The 14,945-nt window shown below is 36.6% G+C and overlaps 2 protein-coding genes across 2 annotated transcripts; both read right to left on the bottom strand.

Moving 5' to 3' along the window:
• Nucleotides 1-622: 622 nt before the first annotated feature.
• LOC107462384 (G-type lectin S-receptor-like serine/threonine-protein kinase At4g27290) lies at nt 623-4,540 on the bottom strand. Its single transcript, XM_021129477.2, has 7 exons — nt 3,207-4,540; nt 2,962-3,102; nt 2,518-2,681; nt 2,204-2,414; nt 1,408-1,645; nt 1,146-1,296; nt 623-1,036 (listed from the first exon to the last, which is right to left on the bottom strand). The coding sequence occupies exons 1-7, from the start codon at nt 4,489-4,491 to the stop codon at nt 734-736; spliced, it is 2,493 nt and encodes an 830-aa protein (XP_020985136.1). The 5' UTR covers nt 4,492-4,540; the 3' UTR covers nt 623-733.
• Nucleotides 4,541-13,179: 8,639 nt separating this feature from the next.
• LOC107462374 (uncharacterized) lies at nt 13,180-13,629 on the bottom strand. Its single transcript, XM_016080940.1, has one exon. The coding sequence runs from the start codon at nt 13,627-13,629 to the stop codon at nt 13,180-13,182; it is 450 nt and encodes a 149-aa protein (XP_015936426.1).
• Nucleotides 13,630-14,945: the final 1,316 nt, after the last annotated feature.

The following is a 14,945-nucleotide window of genomic DNA, read 5'->3' as shown; positions in this document are numbered from 1 at the left end:
AAACTAGCTGGTGTAAATAATACAATCTGCAGTTACCGCAGTAAAATGATTTCATAAAAAAATTAAAAAAAATAGGAAGAAAGAAAGAGAAATTTGATGAATCTGAAATCTGATCTCTGTGCTTTTCCAGGAAGATTTTTTGAGGCTGATTTTGACTATGTAATGAGAGCAACTTAACACATCACAGAAACGCAAACTCAGTTAGAAAAAAAAACCAATAATAAACAAGTAAAAGTGCATATATTTTATATATATTGAGAGATATTACATTTTTTTTCATTCTTCTATTAGCTTAAATGGCTGGAATAAATAATTTTATAATATAATATCAAAAATTTTTATGATTAAGAGTATGATAATTGTTACACAAATGACAAAAGAAAAGAAATTCTCAAAATTAAAAAGAAAGAAAAAAGTCTATGCACCATTGCACTTTAAGTTCAAAAAAGACTCTTCCATAAGAATGCATACTAAACATGTAATCATTCATAAAATAAATAAGAAAAAAGAATGTTGCAACAACCACCACTGCACATTGATCAGAGGACTTAAACAAGAAAGAAGAACATATTCCCATGAACCATAACCTTAGTCCTTAAAATAGCATATAAAGAACATGTATTCAATTAACAAAATCCCCTAAACTGCTAAACATCAGTGTTAAATTTTCAAAAGGATTGTATGCTACTGTCATGTGGTGAATTTAGCTAATCAATTATTTAAGAAACAACATCTACCGTGGATGCACCACACTAACTGTGATTTCATTAAATGACACTAGTTCACTCTTGCTTGATGAAGTGTCACCAACAAGATCTCTCTCAGTGAAGAACCCTGGCATTTTTGGTTGAAGCAATGTGCATTCGCTACTTAGCATCATAAGAACATGCAACATGCTTGGCCTGTCTTCTGGATTCTGTTGAACACAAAGTAGACCCACATGAATTGCTCTTATGACTCCGGATAAATCGGACGAATTTCTGATGGACGGATCAACTATTTCAGAGCAATTACCTTCTATAAAGAGTTTCCATACCTGTATGTCACACCAGGTAGAGTTAGGACACGACTTAGGTGAAGGTACATATATTATTTGGTTTGTAACAAAATAATAAATATCAATAACAAACAAAAGTTTAGCTTACATGCCCCAGAAGATTAAAGCGATGATTTCTGTTGCTGAACCCTCTATTTCTTTTTCCACTTACTATCTCTAATACAAGCACACCGAAGCTATAAACATCAGACTTTGTTGAGAAAATTCCATCAATTAGGTACTCTGGTGATACATAACCACTACAAACATCAACATACAATGATACAAGTATACAGCTTCAGCACAAGGTAGTACCTCAAGACGTTTATATTAATTATATACATTAACATGTTAAGTAATCAAGTACTTACTAAGTTCCGACAATTGTTGTTGTGTTTGCTTCATTTTCATTTCCAATAAAGCTTCTAGCTAGTCCAAAATCAGAGATTTTGGCATTCATTTCATCATCTAGCAGAATATTGCTAGCCTTGAGATCTCTATGAACTATTCGATGTCTTGAATCTTGATGGAGATAGAGAATGCCCCGTGCAATCCCAATGATAATAAGGAAACGCTGAGACCAAACTAATTGCATGCTTCTCTCTTTATCTTTTATATTTAAAGAGAAAGAAAGTAAGGCTGAGTTTCAGATTAAAGTAGTCTTTTTGTAGCTCAAATTTTAAGTATTTCTTGTAGGGGAACAACCACCACTGTTTTAGAAGAAACTGTATTGCCCTTAAAATTTTACAAGCATCAGACATAGAAATAAGGATACATACAAAATTATGTTAGAGAGGTGAAACATAGACACAAACATAGACATTGTGTCTTGAGATACTAAATTAATGTATCTTATGTCATTTTTGACAAGAGGAACATAAAGACACTAGTAATAGAAATTTATTTTTTTCATAATCTGTCCTATCTTATATTTTGTTTATAACCAAACAAAATACAAAAACATTAATTTAGTGTCTCTGTCTTTTATGTCTTGTTTCCGGTGTCTCAAACAAAATACAGCCATATGTTGCTATGATTGCTAGGCTTTCAATCAGTTACTTTAACTAAATGTTATGGTAGAGAAATATAGAAGATCTATTACCCAAACTAGAAAATAATTAATAGTAAATAAAGCAAAACTAGGAAAGGATCAACTTAGAAACTAACCAAATATGAAGTAGTCCAAGCTTTTATTTGGCATATATTCATAGACCAGCATTCTTTCTTCTGCTTGAATGCAACACCCTAGAAGCTTCACCAAATTCCTATGCTGAAGTTTGACTACATTCAACACTTCACTTTTGAACTCTTGAAGACCTTGTCTAGAATGTACTGAGAGCCTCTTAACTGCTATTTCTCTTCCATCTTTCAGCATACCCTAAATATTGCAGTACGCCAGTATTTGATGTGAACATCCACTTTTAAGTTCATACTATTAAGTATAAAGCACTAGCCATTTTGTCTGATATATAGTATACTACCTGATAAACAGTTCCAAAACCACCTTTTCCTAATATGTTACTGGTGGAGAAGTTATTGGTTGCAGCAATAAGTGTAGCCATATCAAACAGTGGTAGTTCTAGTTCTTCCTCCTGATGCTCTTGTATTACACGTGCATATCTTTCTGGACTGTCTCTCATGTTTCCTGTAAAGCAGTAAGCATTAAGAAAAGAACAAATATAGCATGGCTGCAGGAAAATGAAGAAATCTGCTAACTAGATTTTCTCATGCCTCTTAAAATATGTTGATAGATTATCCTGTTTCTAGAGCCTCCATTTTCCCCTAATGTCTTAATGTTATTGCAAGTTTACCTCAAATTCATATATAGGTTAATTTTCTATTAACTAATAGATTAATTGAGAAACCATGAAACTCAACAGCTTTACTTATTAGAAAAAATCAATGAGGCTGCAGAAGTGACTTACTATAGTTTATCTGCTGCTTCTTTCTTCTGTATAGGGTGAAGGATAGGCATAGGATCAAAATTCCTACAGAAATGACTGTGATGGAAGCAATAATCTGCAGCTTCCCGATCTTGGATTTATGTGATGCCTTATTAATTTCATCTAGGAAAAATATAATTAACAATTAAAATGTATATCTAAGAAAACAATGCAAAAAGAAAAACAGAAAGAAGGAACTTGTTAAATTGTAAGATGAACTTCTATACCTATATCTTTCCTTGACATTCTGACATAAAGATCTTGCTGTGGATCACTCAGCACTCTAATATCTATCAGCTCATCATACCAGAATAAACACCCTCTTCCTTCTTCCCTGATATCAAAAGCAGCATAAGCCTTGCAGGAACAATTCTTCATGCATAGATTAGCACACTCATCAAGACTCATGCTATTATTTAACCATGATGCTCTTTGTGTGTTTGGTAACTTTAAACCAGACAACTTTACAAATCCATCATCCTGGCAACTCAATTTGTTGATTCTAACACAACCATTAGACCAATCTGCCTGATTCCATTCTTCAGGGACTTTAGGTTCGAATCCGTTCAATAAGCAACTACATACAGGGGAATTGGCTACATTACAGATACCATATGCTCCACATTTACCATAATAATCACAGATATCAGTTGGTATTGTTAGATAGGGACTCCAGCTCTTATTCGTAACACTCCACACATAACGATTCACTGATCCGTCTGCAGATAGCACGGACCTTGTATATACAGCGTTATTGACAAGCTCATATGTGTAATATATCTCTTCCTTGTTGTAAACAAAGTAAAAGTTGTAAAAAGTATTATGTTTTAACTGGGGAATTCCACCAAACCGAAGACCGTTCCAAGATCCACTACTATATGTCACGGATTGGCCATTTTTTATACATAATTGAGGATATCCAACAATATTAAGCTGATAAGTATAGCTACCTTCAGAAGGATCATCAGAACTAATCTGCGATATTAGGTACCTGGTAAGGCCTGTAGTTAAGTCACTTCCCAGTTTCATCCCTGGCAGTAGCGTGTCATAAGGGTAATCAAAACTCTGCCAAATGAAACTCTTCAAATCATCATCATTGCTCCCATCTTCCTTCACAACCAGGTTCCCTGACTCCAAAAGCACTGCAACAACTGGTCGCTGCGCGAATCTTGATGAGTTGGAATGCCAAATGATGGTATCGTTATGAGTATGAAGAGCAAGAGTTCCATTGCCAGTGAACTTCAAGACCCCGGACGAGTCATTAAGTGGAGTGTTTCTATTGGCAATCCATACTACTGTGTTAGATGGCACTTTATTGTACCATATCCCAAGGTAACGGTTCTTGGAACTTTCTGGAATACTTAAGAATCCAACTGCAAAGGTTCCACCGGCTGAAACCATGGTGTCACCATCAGTGAGGGACCGTGTAATACTAATGCTTTCTATGGCAGTGGAAACGGCTATATCATGCAGCAATAAGAAGCACAACAGAAGAAAGGTGAACTTTTCCATTGTTTTGTTTTGCTTTATTATTATTGTAGGTAACTTGGTAATAGTGCTCTTTTTTAGAGGAATAGTAGATAAAGAACTAGAGTAGATGCAACCACGCAATAGTTGACATTCTTAGTCTATAGCAGATGTTGGAATCTTCCATCTCAAAAATACAAATAAATATGGGAAAATGTGAAAGATCAAGCAAAAGTCAAGAAATAGTGTTGAAGCAAGAATATGGGACACAAGCATGTTTCAACAATAAAAATATATCTTAACTGAAATTGAAAAGTAGGCATGGCTTGTGATTATGACCGTTGAGCAATGACTTTTTTGTATCCACAGAATGATTGATTCCTGATTTTGATTAGATGAGATAGAATTTCAGTTTTTCTATGCTCAAGGTGACAATCGAACCATCAAACACTTTACTCCCCAGGTTTGACCAATGAAAACCAAACCATTTTAATTTGAGTAAATGGTTAAAAGTTTGTTTACAGAGACAGGACACTGAGACAGGCTCGTGTTTGGCAGAGGAGACATGGACAGAGACAATGTGTTCAGAGACACTGAATTAGTATATTTTTTGTCCTGACAGGAAGAACACAGAGACACTAACAAGGGACACAACTTATTTTTTATTTTTTTTTATTATTCTTATTAATTTTTCATAATTATATTTTTTATTATTATACTTTTTCATCTCAAATTTTTTGAATGAAAAAAATGAGAATAAATTGAATTTTCATAATTTGTTCTAGTTTATCGCCAAACAGAATACAAGAACACAAAATTTTGTGTCTCTGTCCATCAGTGTCTTGTCCTGTCCTGTTCTCATTGTCTTGTCCTGTCCTGTTCTCGAAAACAAACGCAACCTTAAAGATTTTAAATTAGTCAAGTTAGTCTTTCCGTCACTCTGTTTGTTCATGAGGTCAAAATTTGTTAATATGACACGTTAGGTGACACCCTAACACACACATAGAAGTCTTAATTGACTATTAACATAATTAATTTATAAAATTAGATAAAATCAATTTCAAATTGAGGGATTCCAATATCTCAAGTTTTTCCCAAAAATTAAATGAAAATTAGAACTACCCACTACATATAATCACTATCAAAGACCATAATAAACATAAAAAGAACATAAAACTTCAAATTCAATTAAAATAAATTCAATATTCATAAGAGTTTAAACTAAAATCATAAGTAACGAAAGTGAACAATTAAAAAGCAATTATAAAACTCAGAGTGCAACAACTACTAATTCAAGAAAGAAACTAAAATTAAACAAGATCCAAATCAAAATGTAATAACAAAAGTGTAATGATCATAAGATAACCTAGAGAGAAAGTAGAGTTTCTCTCTCTAGAAACTAAGGACCAAAAACTATCTAATTTCTATCTATGAGTGTGTGTTGATCCTCCCCTCCATCCTTCCATCAATTAGCTTCAAGTTGGGCTTAGAAATGGGTCCAAAAGCCTTCAGAAATTGCCCCTCACATGTTTCATTGATGAAGCATGCGCTGCTGGTCATGCGTACACCTAGGACATGCATACGCGCAAGTTAGTCGAGCTGAAAGTCATATGCATGCATGAGGCTTGCGTACGCATGAGTGTCAGATCTTCAATTCTTTCATTTTAATGATTTTTCTACTTTTGCGGGCTTCCATTCCATCTTCTAAATCATCCTTGTCCTATTGAACCTAAAATCACTCAACAAACGCATTAACGCATCAAATGGAGTAGAAGTGAATTAAATTTATCAATTTAAGGGTAAAAAAAGTATGTTTTTAACTCTTGAGCACAATTTAAGACGAAATCATAATTGCATGCAATGTGGTGAATAAGTGCAAAATAAGTTGATAAAATCCACTCGTTTTAATTCAAAATAAACTATAAAATTGTGGTTTATCAACCTCCTCACACTTAAACAAAGTATGTCCTCATGCTAAACATCAAGAAAGGTACAAAGAAGGGATATCAACATTTATTCAATGCAAACTATCTAAATGCATGCAACTACTCTATCTAATACTATCTAATTATCTATGTGTAACTACTTAGTCAAAATAAATTAATTTCCAAGAAAACATATATATAATCAAGGGCTTAAACAACAAAGCAATTAATGCAATTTTCATGAATTAATTTGAGTTGCAAAAGAATATAACTTGCAAGATAATCAATCACAAAAGATGAAAATATAGAATTGAGCAATCGAACCCCTCACTGGATGCATATACGCTCTAGTCGCTAAGTGTATAGGGTTGATTCACTCAATTCTCCTCTAATCATAATTTCTAAGATTTGTTCTTCATCTAACAATCAACAACTATTCAATGCATGCATGCAAGTATCATTAGAACTTTTCTAAAGGTTGTAACGGGGCTAGGATAAAGGTAAGGATGTATATGGCTAAGTGAGTTAGTATTTGAATCCTTGATCAACTTAAACTCTCACCAAACATATATAACAACCTATACAATTCTAAAACAAACCTAACTACCCATCATTTTGCTTTTCACACACTCATGCATTCTTTTCAAATCAAATTCCATATGCATTGTTATTATTCCTTTTTATTGGAGTCTTTGTCCCCTTTTTGTTGCTTCATTTTTCTTTTTCTTTTTTTTGTATATTATTATTATATTTTTTCTACATTTTTTTTCAAAATATACACAAGTGTCAATGCATATGGTTTATACAATTAATACATGAGTATGTACTCAATTCCCAAGATTTAAAAAAAATACAAAACACCTATTTTGTTTCTCTACTAATGTTTTCCAAATTTTTCACATTTAGATAATACACACTTTCACTAATCTAAAGTAATCAGAGATTCAAATTAATGATATTTATTATTTTTCACTTATGTTTAGTGATGTGCTAGAGTAAGAACAAAAGGAGATTCTATTAGACTCAAAATTGACTAACAATGGTGATAAAAGGATAAAGACTATATGGATAAGTGAGTTTAAATGAAATAATGGCCTCAATCACGTACATGTATATATACACAGAATAATTGACATAGAAATCAAACAAATCAAATATTATAATCATAGAGAAAATAACACACAAAAATAAAAATAGTGGTCAATATGATGCAACTACACATTAAAACTCAAATCTCACATGGTAGTGTGTTCTTAGCTCTAACTATGTTTCACAATATTATAGTTCAAGCAAGTTCAATAAAAAATAATTTCAACTCAAATCAATTAGGTTGCCCTACAATAATCTCTTGGAATTGTATTATTTTAACCAAGTGGCTTAGATTACATTTTTTTTTCATATACATAGGGGGTATTTTTTGAAGATTGAGCCGAGTTTAATTGCAATTATTTAGAACGAACAGTAACCACCGGATTACAAAGTATCCATTGCTGGGAATTCAAATTTGATCGCCTTCCATACTTCACAAGCAGCAGCTAATTCAGGACTCCATTTGCTCGCCTCATGGATGATTTCATTACCCTCACGAGCAAGATCACGACCTTCATTCCGAGCCTATACACATGCTTCGAGAGCTACTCGATTAGCTACGGCACCTGGTGCATTTCCCCAAGGATGCCCTAAGGTTCCACCACCGAATTGGAGTACGGAATCATCTCTAAAGATCTCGGTCAGAGCAGGCATATGCCAAATGGGTATTAGATGAAGATAACATGTACTATGACTAAAATGAAAACCAAACTAAAGACTTAATTATAATAAATCCAAAAGAGAATTAAAGTCTCACTAAAAAGTATATCAAAAGTAAATCAAAAAGCATCATCGTAAAAAAATGTAAGTGCAAGAGTCTAGAGTAGAAGTTATGTCACCCAAAAGATCGGTCATCGATCTCTCCACACTTAGAAGTTAGCACGGTCTTCCATGCTATGATTAACAAGGGGAAAGAAAAATGGTCTATGGAACTCCACTTTCGGTGTCCTCAGGATGGTGTGCGGGGGTGCCTCCACGTCCATTGCTTGATCTCCTTTTCCGCTATAATCCAAGGTGGTTTTTGGTGAGTCCGGCTCTTCTGGTGGTGGATTGCTACAGCCAATGAGTTTCTTCAAGTACTCGTATCGTCGCTTGTTGCAACGCTCTGCCCGATTAATCTTCTTGAAGAGTTGCTGCACGAGCTGGTATATGGGCAGAGGAGCTTGAGATGTGGTTGCTGAAGGAGGTAGTGCTGAAATAGAGGGTGCCATGGTGATTGAAGGCTCTAAAGACAGGGTCTTGCTCTGAATAGTGGCTTAAGGCTTGAACTAGTTTCCGTACGGGATACACGACTTGCGCTTAACCGAGACCGGTACCTTGTCATCATCCTCATCGAGAAATCCAACTGTAGAAGCCAAGTGTGTAATTAAGGCAGAGAAAGGAAGATTTTCAACTGTAGGTGCCCGACCCATTGCCTCTCTGATGATTCTTAGAAGGTGTAGAGGTTTTTCTGTAAAATTCTTACAATACCCTTATTCCTTTTTTTTCCAAACCAAACCCTAACCCTCTTCTAACACACTCACTCACCTCTCAATGCCGCACATACCCTCACTCCCCGCACACCCTCTTCTTCACAGCACACACCCACGAGCTGAGGAAAGAAAGAAAAGAAAGATGGAGATCGAGAGAGTGAGGGAGAGGAGGAGATCATGAAGAAGAGGAGGGAGAGGGCTACCGCACCGGCGTTGTGCCTCATTGTCGTCTAACTTGCCGTCGTGTCGCAACCGCACCCGTCTCGCCTAGCGGCATTCAGCTTGCTGTCGCGCCGCCTTGCCGTCGTCATTGCCAATGATGGATGAGAGAGAGAGAGAGAGAGAGAGAGAGGCGAATGCGAGGAGAGAGAGGGAAACTGTTCGGGCATGCTGGAGGGTCACCATCGTCGTCCTCATTGCGACCTATCACCGTCGCTAGAGCCAGCCACCTTCATCGCCATTTCTCGCCATTTGTGCCGCCGCCAAAGCCTGGATCGTCGCCATCTGGGTTGCGTGGAGGAAGGAGGAGCCGCTGGGTATCCCCGTGCCTTGTCTCTATCGCTGTTGAGCTTCAACCGCTGCCATGCCAAGTCGTTGTTGCCATTGTTGAGAGAGAAGAGAGAGCTTGAAGAGAGAGAAATAGGATGTGCGAGAGGAGCCGCCGTGAATAGAGGGCTGTTGCGTCACCGCTGTTGCGTCACCGTTCAGGTGAACCTTGGTTGATACTGGAGCTGTTGGTGCCACTGGTGGAGCTGAACTGTTCCTATCACTAACCCAAACTATCGCCAGCTCCACCTTGTCGCTGCCCCAATCCAAATTCCGCTCTCATTTGTTTCATTCTACTTCAACCTTCCTCACCTTGGATTCTCGCACTTCGGATTTGGTATCTTCGGTCTTTTGGGACCAAGTTGTGAGTAGGCGTTACATTTATAATTGTTTGATTGTGCATCTATAATTATTTTGACATATATCTATTATGATCTTTGAATTATACTCACTATATTTGCCTTGAACGGTTTTAAATTGATTAAAATAATTGATTTATTAAAATTAAATAATTCGTTTTTATGAAGTTTATACTTTCGGAACTATACATGAGACCATATATATTTTTGATGAAGTTTTGCATTATTTTAAATTGTTTGATCTTACTTGAATATTTGTTTTTGAGACCATATATATTTTTGATGAAGTTTTGCATTATTCTAAATTGTTTGATCTTACTTGAATATTTGTTTTTGAGACCATATATATTTTTGATGAAGTTTTGCATTATTCTAAAATGTTTGAATTTACTTGAATGTCTGTTTTTGAAGCATTGAAGTATTTGTTGGTATTCACTTAGTTTAAAGATTGTGAAATATGTTTGAAATGTCTTATGATTGAAAAAGTATGATTGAAAAAGATTCTAATGAGAAAGAATAATATGATTTAATTTGATTCGATACCTTATATATTTGAAAGATCAAAGATTTGTTGTATTTGAAATTATATATTTTGAATTGGTTTGGGAGACTCGTATTAGAAAACCATAGTTAACGGCGGTTATGACATTAACTTAGATGCATCTAACTCAGACCCTAGCTAGCAGGGGTGTTGCTAGCCTAACGTGTAGGCCACACATTAGATCTGTTATTCTGTTAGGACATACGAGAGGAAAGGGCTAACCATTGAGGTGGAGCCGCCTAAGTGTGGACTTTTGATTTGATTTCTGATGAGAACTCCCTTATTGATTCACTTATTATTATCAACTATTATTTTCTAATTAAAAATTACTTTAATAATGATGTTTATATGGTCTCATGTCGATTATAGATGTATTGTCTAGTCATTGAGTTGCAAAACTCACCCCATTTTTCTAAAAATATTTTTCAGGAATAAATAATTGGTCATGTGAGCCTTTCTATTCAAGAGTAATGATCTGCAATGGGTACCTATTCTTTGTTGAGTTCTTAGACGTCATCTGCTCCATATGTCACAAGTAGGATCCAACCATTCTTAATTATTTTAATTTTTATAACTATTTATTTTGGAACTTGTAAAATATTTAAAATTTTCTTATTCAGCTTATATTTTGTTAGGCTTGCTAGGGGATTATTTTCCCTGAGCACCAGTCATGGCTCATTTTGGGCCGTGACAATTCAAGATACACCAAAGGAAGACCACCATGGCTGCAGTGACATTGGTCTCATGAGTACTCGGCATGACACGGTTGGACATAATTTGTTGCCATACCTGAGCTTCATCGGTCAGGGCGTTCACGCAGATGCTGTTGGGATTTAACTTATGTGCCCCATAAACCCAAATGCTTCCAAGATGGGCAATAACCTTAATGACCTTACTCCACTCAAAAGCAAGGAACTTACATTTTTTCTTCGCCCTTTGATAAGCATTATCCCCTTTCGATACATGTGGAATCCCAAGTGCCTGTTGAATCGCCGCTTCAGTCACTGGGACTCACTTTCCTCGTACAAACACTAAGTCGAGGGCCGCCGAGTAATAATTAGAATAAAACTCGCAGACCCAAGACACATTGACACTGCCCACCTCTTTTTTAAGGAACCCCATCCTCGTCGCTTAATACGGTCTACTACAAACTGAGCCAACTGCTCCGGGATAAACAATCGACGTTTACAGTGGATGGCTCAGTCCAACAACTTAAGGTACATTTAGTCACAATAACAGTTAGAGAAGCTCTCTGGAAGGTTAAATGGGGTCTTTTTGTCTGCTTCATCAGTGTTTTCAGCCTTCTTGGGTCAGCTCTTAGGTTGAGGCGTAGCGGGCCGTTTAAGTCAAGCTCTTAAGTCAAGCATCACACTACTTCACTAATGAAGGGATATAAGATTAGTGGTACTCTATGAAATCTAATTTCACAAAACTCAAAGTCAATGAAGCACAATAAATAAATGTTATTGAGTGGTGGATGAGCAATGTACTAATCTTGTAACCTTATATAAGAACCACAACATCACAAAATTGAAAGTATAGGTCATGTTTCAAACCATGAACAATGTATAAAGAATAAGGATAAAACAAGAATGAGCATCAACTCAAAGAGACATGACCAAAACTGCACAAAAGCTCTTTGAATTCTTTTAGCAAACACTTAGTGTGCATCTTTGCATGAATTATAGTCTTTGCACACCCAAGAATAAAATGCAGCCACATTGACAATGTTCATCATCAAGCATCAATCAACAACATAAATCAAAATGAACAAGCTCATACAACCCAAATAAACACATAACCAAAGTCATTCTAACTCTTGACACATGAAAACATAAGCAAATATTTACAAACCTCTCAATAATAAAATACACTTAAATGAGGAAAAGTGAGGTGAATAGCGATCCTAAAGACAACCAAGAGGTAGCACCGGCAGTTGAAACTTGCCGGAAAAAAAAGAGAGAGAAAAAGTAGGTGGAAGAAGAAGAAGAATGGTAATGGCTTCGACTGCGGTGGGCCACCAAAATTTGGTGGAGGGAAGAAGGGAAGAGGTGGTGAAGAAGAGAAAAGAAGAAGAAAAGAGAAGAGGAAATGAGAAACAGGGCAACATTCTTCTTTATGAGAACCAAGGATGTCATGCATACACAAGGGTCATGCGTACGCATGACTGCAAGAATCGAAAGATTGTGCATCCGCACAGGTTACGCACACAACGCATTACTCTTTAGATGGGTGGCCATACGTACGCATGACCTCAAGATCTAGGTGCAAGCATGAAACGCATATGATGTTCTCTCAAAACCCATTCCTCTTGGGTCTGAAAGTTATGCGTACGCATGATCAATATTTCATGCGCACGCATAGTTCTCGCACAAAACTCGCACAAAACCCAAGCACCACTGGAATGGGGTCATGCGTGGGCATAAATCATGCACAACCCTCACACAAGACCAATTCTCTACTAGAAGGTGGCCATGCGTATGCATGATTCATGCGTACGTATGGAATGGCAAGTTTTCAAAAATGATGCGTACATATTAGAGATGCGTACACATGTCTATAAAAGCAGTTTTGGTTCTTTTTCATCAATACAAAGCTTTTGAACACTATCCAATAACCAAAACCTTGCCAATCACCCTCAAACTCAAATTCAACTAGGAAAAGTTAAGAATTGCAACTAAGAATTAAAAAGCTAATAAAGAGCTATACACAAAGAAGAAAAATTAGAACGCCATACCATGGTGGGGTGTCTCCCACCTAGCACTTTTCTATAACGTCCTTAAATTGGACGGACATGATGCTCAGTTTCTAGCGCTAGGTGGATCCTCTAAGAGGAACACCTCTAATTCCTTCTGTGACTTGTATCCATGGTATCTCTTCACTCGATGACTATTCACCTTGAAAGTAGTCCCACTTTGAGGGTGAAGAAGCTCCACTACGCCAAAGGGCTTCACTTCTTTAACCTTATAAGGACCATCCCATCTTGAACAAAGCTTGCCTGGCATGAGACGAAGTCTTGAATTGTAGAGGAGAACCTCATCACCTTCTTGAAAGTCCTTCTTATGAATATAGATCCTTGTATTTTCATATGCTTCGATCCTAAGGCATTCTAGTTCTTTTAGTTGTAGCTTTCTTACAATACCCGCTTGTGTAAAGTCCATGTTGCATTGCTTAACTGCCCAATATGCCTTGTGCTCTATCTCAATCGACAGGTGACACGCCTTATCGTAGACGATCCAAAAGGGACTCATCTCTAATAGAGTCTTATATGCCGTCCGATAAGCCCACAAGGCATCACCCAACCGAAAATTTCAGTCTTTTCGTTGTGGTTTTACCATTTTTTTCAAAATTCTCTTAATCTCTCAGTTGGATACCTCAGCCTGACCATTGGTTTGAGGGAGATGAGCAATGGCAACTTTGTGTATCTCACCATATTTCTTCAGTAATACCTCCATTTTTCTGTTGCAAAAATGAGTTTCTTGGTCGCTCATGATTGCTCATGGTGACCCATACCGGCAAGCAATATTGTTTCTTATGAAAGAAACAACCGTATTAGCGTCGTCAATGCGGATTGGGATCACTTCTACCCACTTTGACATATAGTCAACAGCTAAAAGAATGTAAAGAAACTCATTTGAACTAGGAAAATGCCCCATACATCAAAGAATTCACAAAAAAGAATGGGTTGCTAAGGCACCTTATCCTTTTGGGAGGCATTTCCAGATTTTTGACATTGGTAACAGATAAAACAATATTGGGTTGTATCTCTAAATAACGTCGGCCACCAGAATTCATAATCTAACACTTTCTTAGCAGTCTTTTAGGGGCCAAAATGACCTCCACTCTCAGATGAGTGACAAAACTCAAGTATAGATGAAATTCTGATTCCAGAACACACCTACAGATTACTTGGTCAGCCCCACGTCTTCACAAATGAGGGTCATTCCAAATACAATATTTGGTATCACTCCTTAGTTTATCTCTTTGGTGCTTGAAAAAATTGGGAGAAAAAATCCGAGCGACCAAGTAATTAGCCAGAGGAGCAAACCAAGGGGTATTACTAGAGATTGCTTGCAAGCCATCTAGCAGTAATGAATAGTCTATAGAAAATGGATCATATTTAATCTGCTCAACACGGTTCAAATGATCCACAACCAAGTTTTGGGATCCACTCATATCCCCAATCTTAACATCAAATTCTTGCAAGAGCAAGATCTAACGAATGAGTCTAGACTTCGATTCATTCTTTGTTAGCAAATAATTAAGGGATGCATGATCCAAGTATACTACTATCTTAGAGCCTAGAAAGTACAATTTAAACTTGTCTAATGCAAAAACAACTACTAAGAGCTATTTCTCGATAGTAGTGTGATTAGATTACGCCGCATCCAATGTCTTTGAAGTATAAGCAATAATATAGGGAAGCTTACTCTCGCGTTGTGCAAGTGCGGCACCCACAGCATGATTAGAGGTGTCACACATAATTTCAAATGGTTGTGTCCAGTCAGGGCCTCTCACAATTGGAGCTGTGGTGAGGGCCTTCTTCGACTTCTCAAATTCCTCTTTG

Source organism: Arachis duranensis, chromosome 8 (assembly GCF_000817695.3).
Source record: "Arachis duranensis cultivar V14167 chromosome 8, aradu.V14167.gnm2.J7QH, whole genome shotgun sequence".
Lineage (NCBI taxonomy): Eukaryota > Viridiplantae > Streptophyta > Magnoliopsida > Fabales > Fabaceae > Arachis > Arachis duranensis.
This window is presented reverse-complemented; position numbering and strand designations above follow the sequence as displayed.

Coding starts and splice junctions, on each gene's coding strand:
- LOC107462384 (XM_021129477.2), bottom strand. CDS start 4,491: ATGGAAAAGTTCACCTTTCTTCTGTTGTGCTTCTTATTGCTGCATGAT. Junction 1,297..1,407: donor ACAACAATTGTCGGAACTTA/GTAAGTACTTGA, acceptor TGATGTTTGTAG/TGGTTATGTATCACCAGAGT. Junction 1,037..1,145: donor GCTTTAATCTTCTGGGGCAT/GTAAGCTAAACT, acceptor TGTGACATACAG/GTATGGAAACTCTTTATAGA.
- LOC107462374 (XM_016080940.1), bottom strand. CDS start 13,629: ATGAGTCCCTTTTGGATCGTCTACGATAAGGCGTGTCACCTGTCGATT.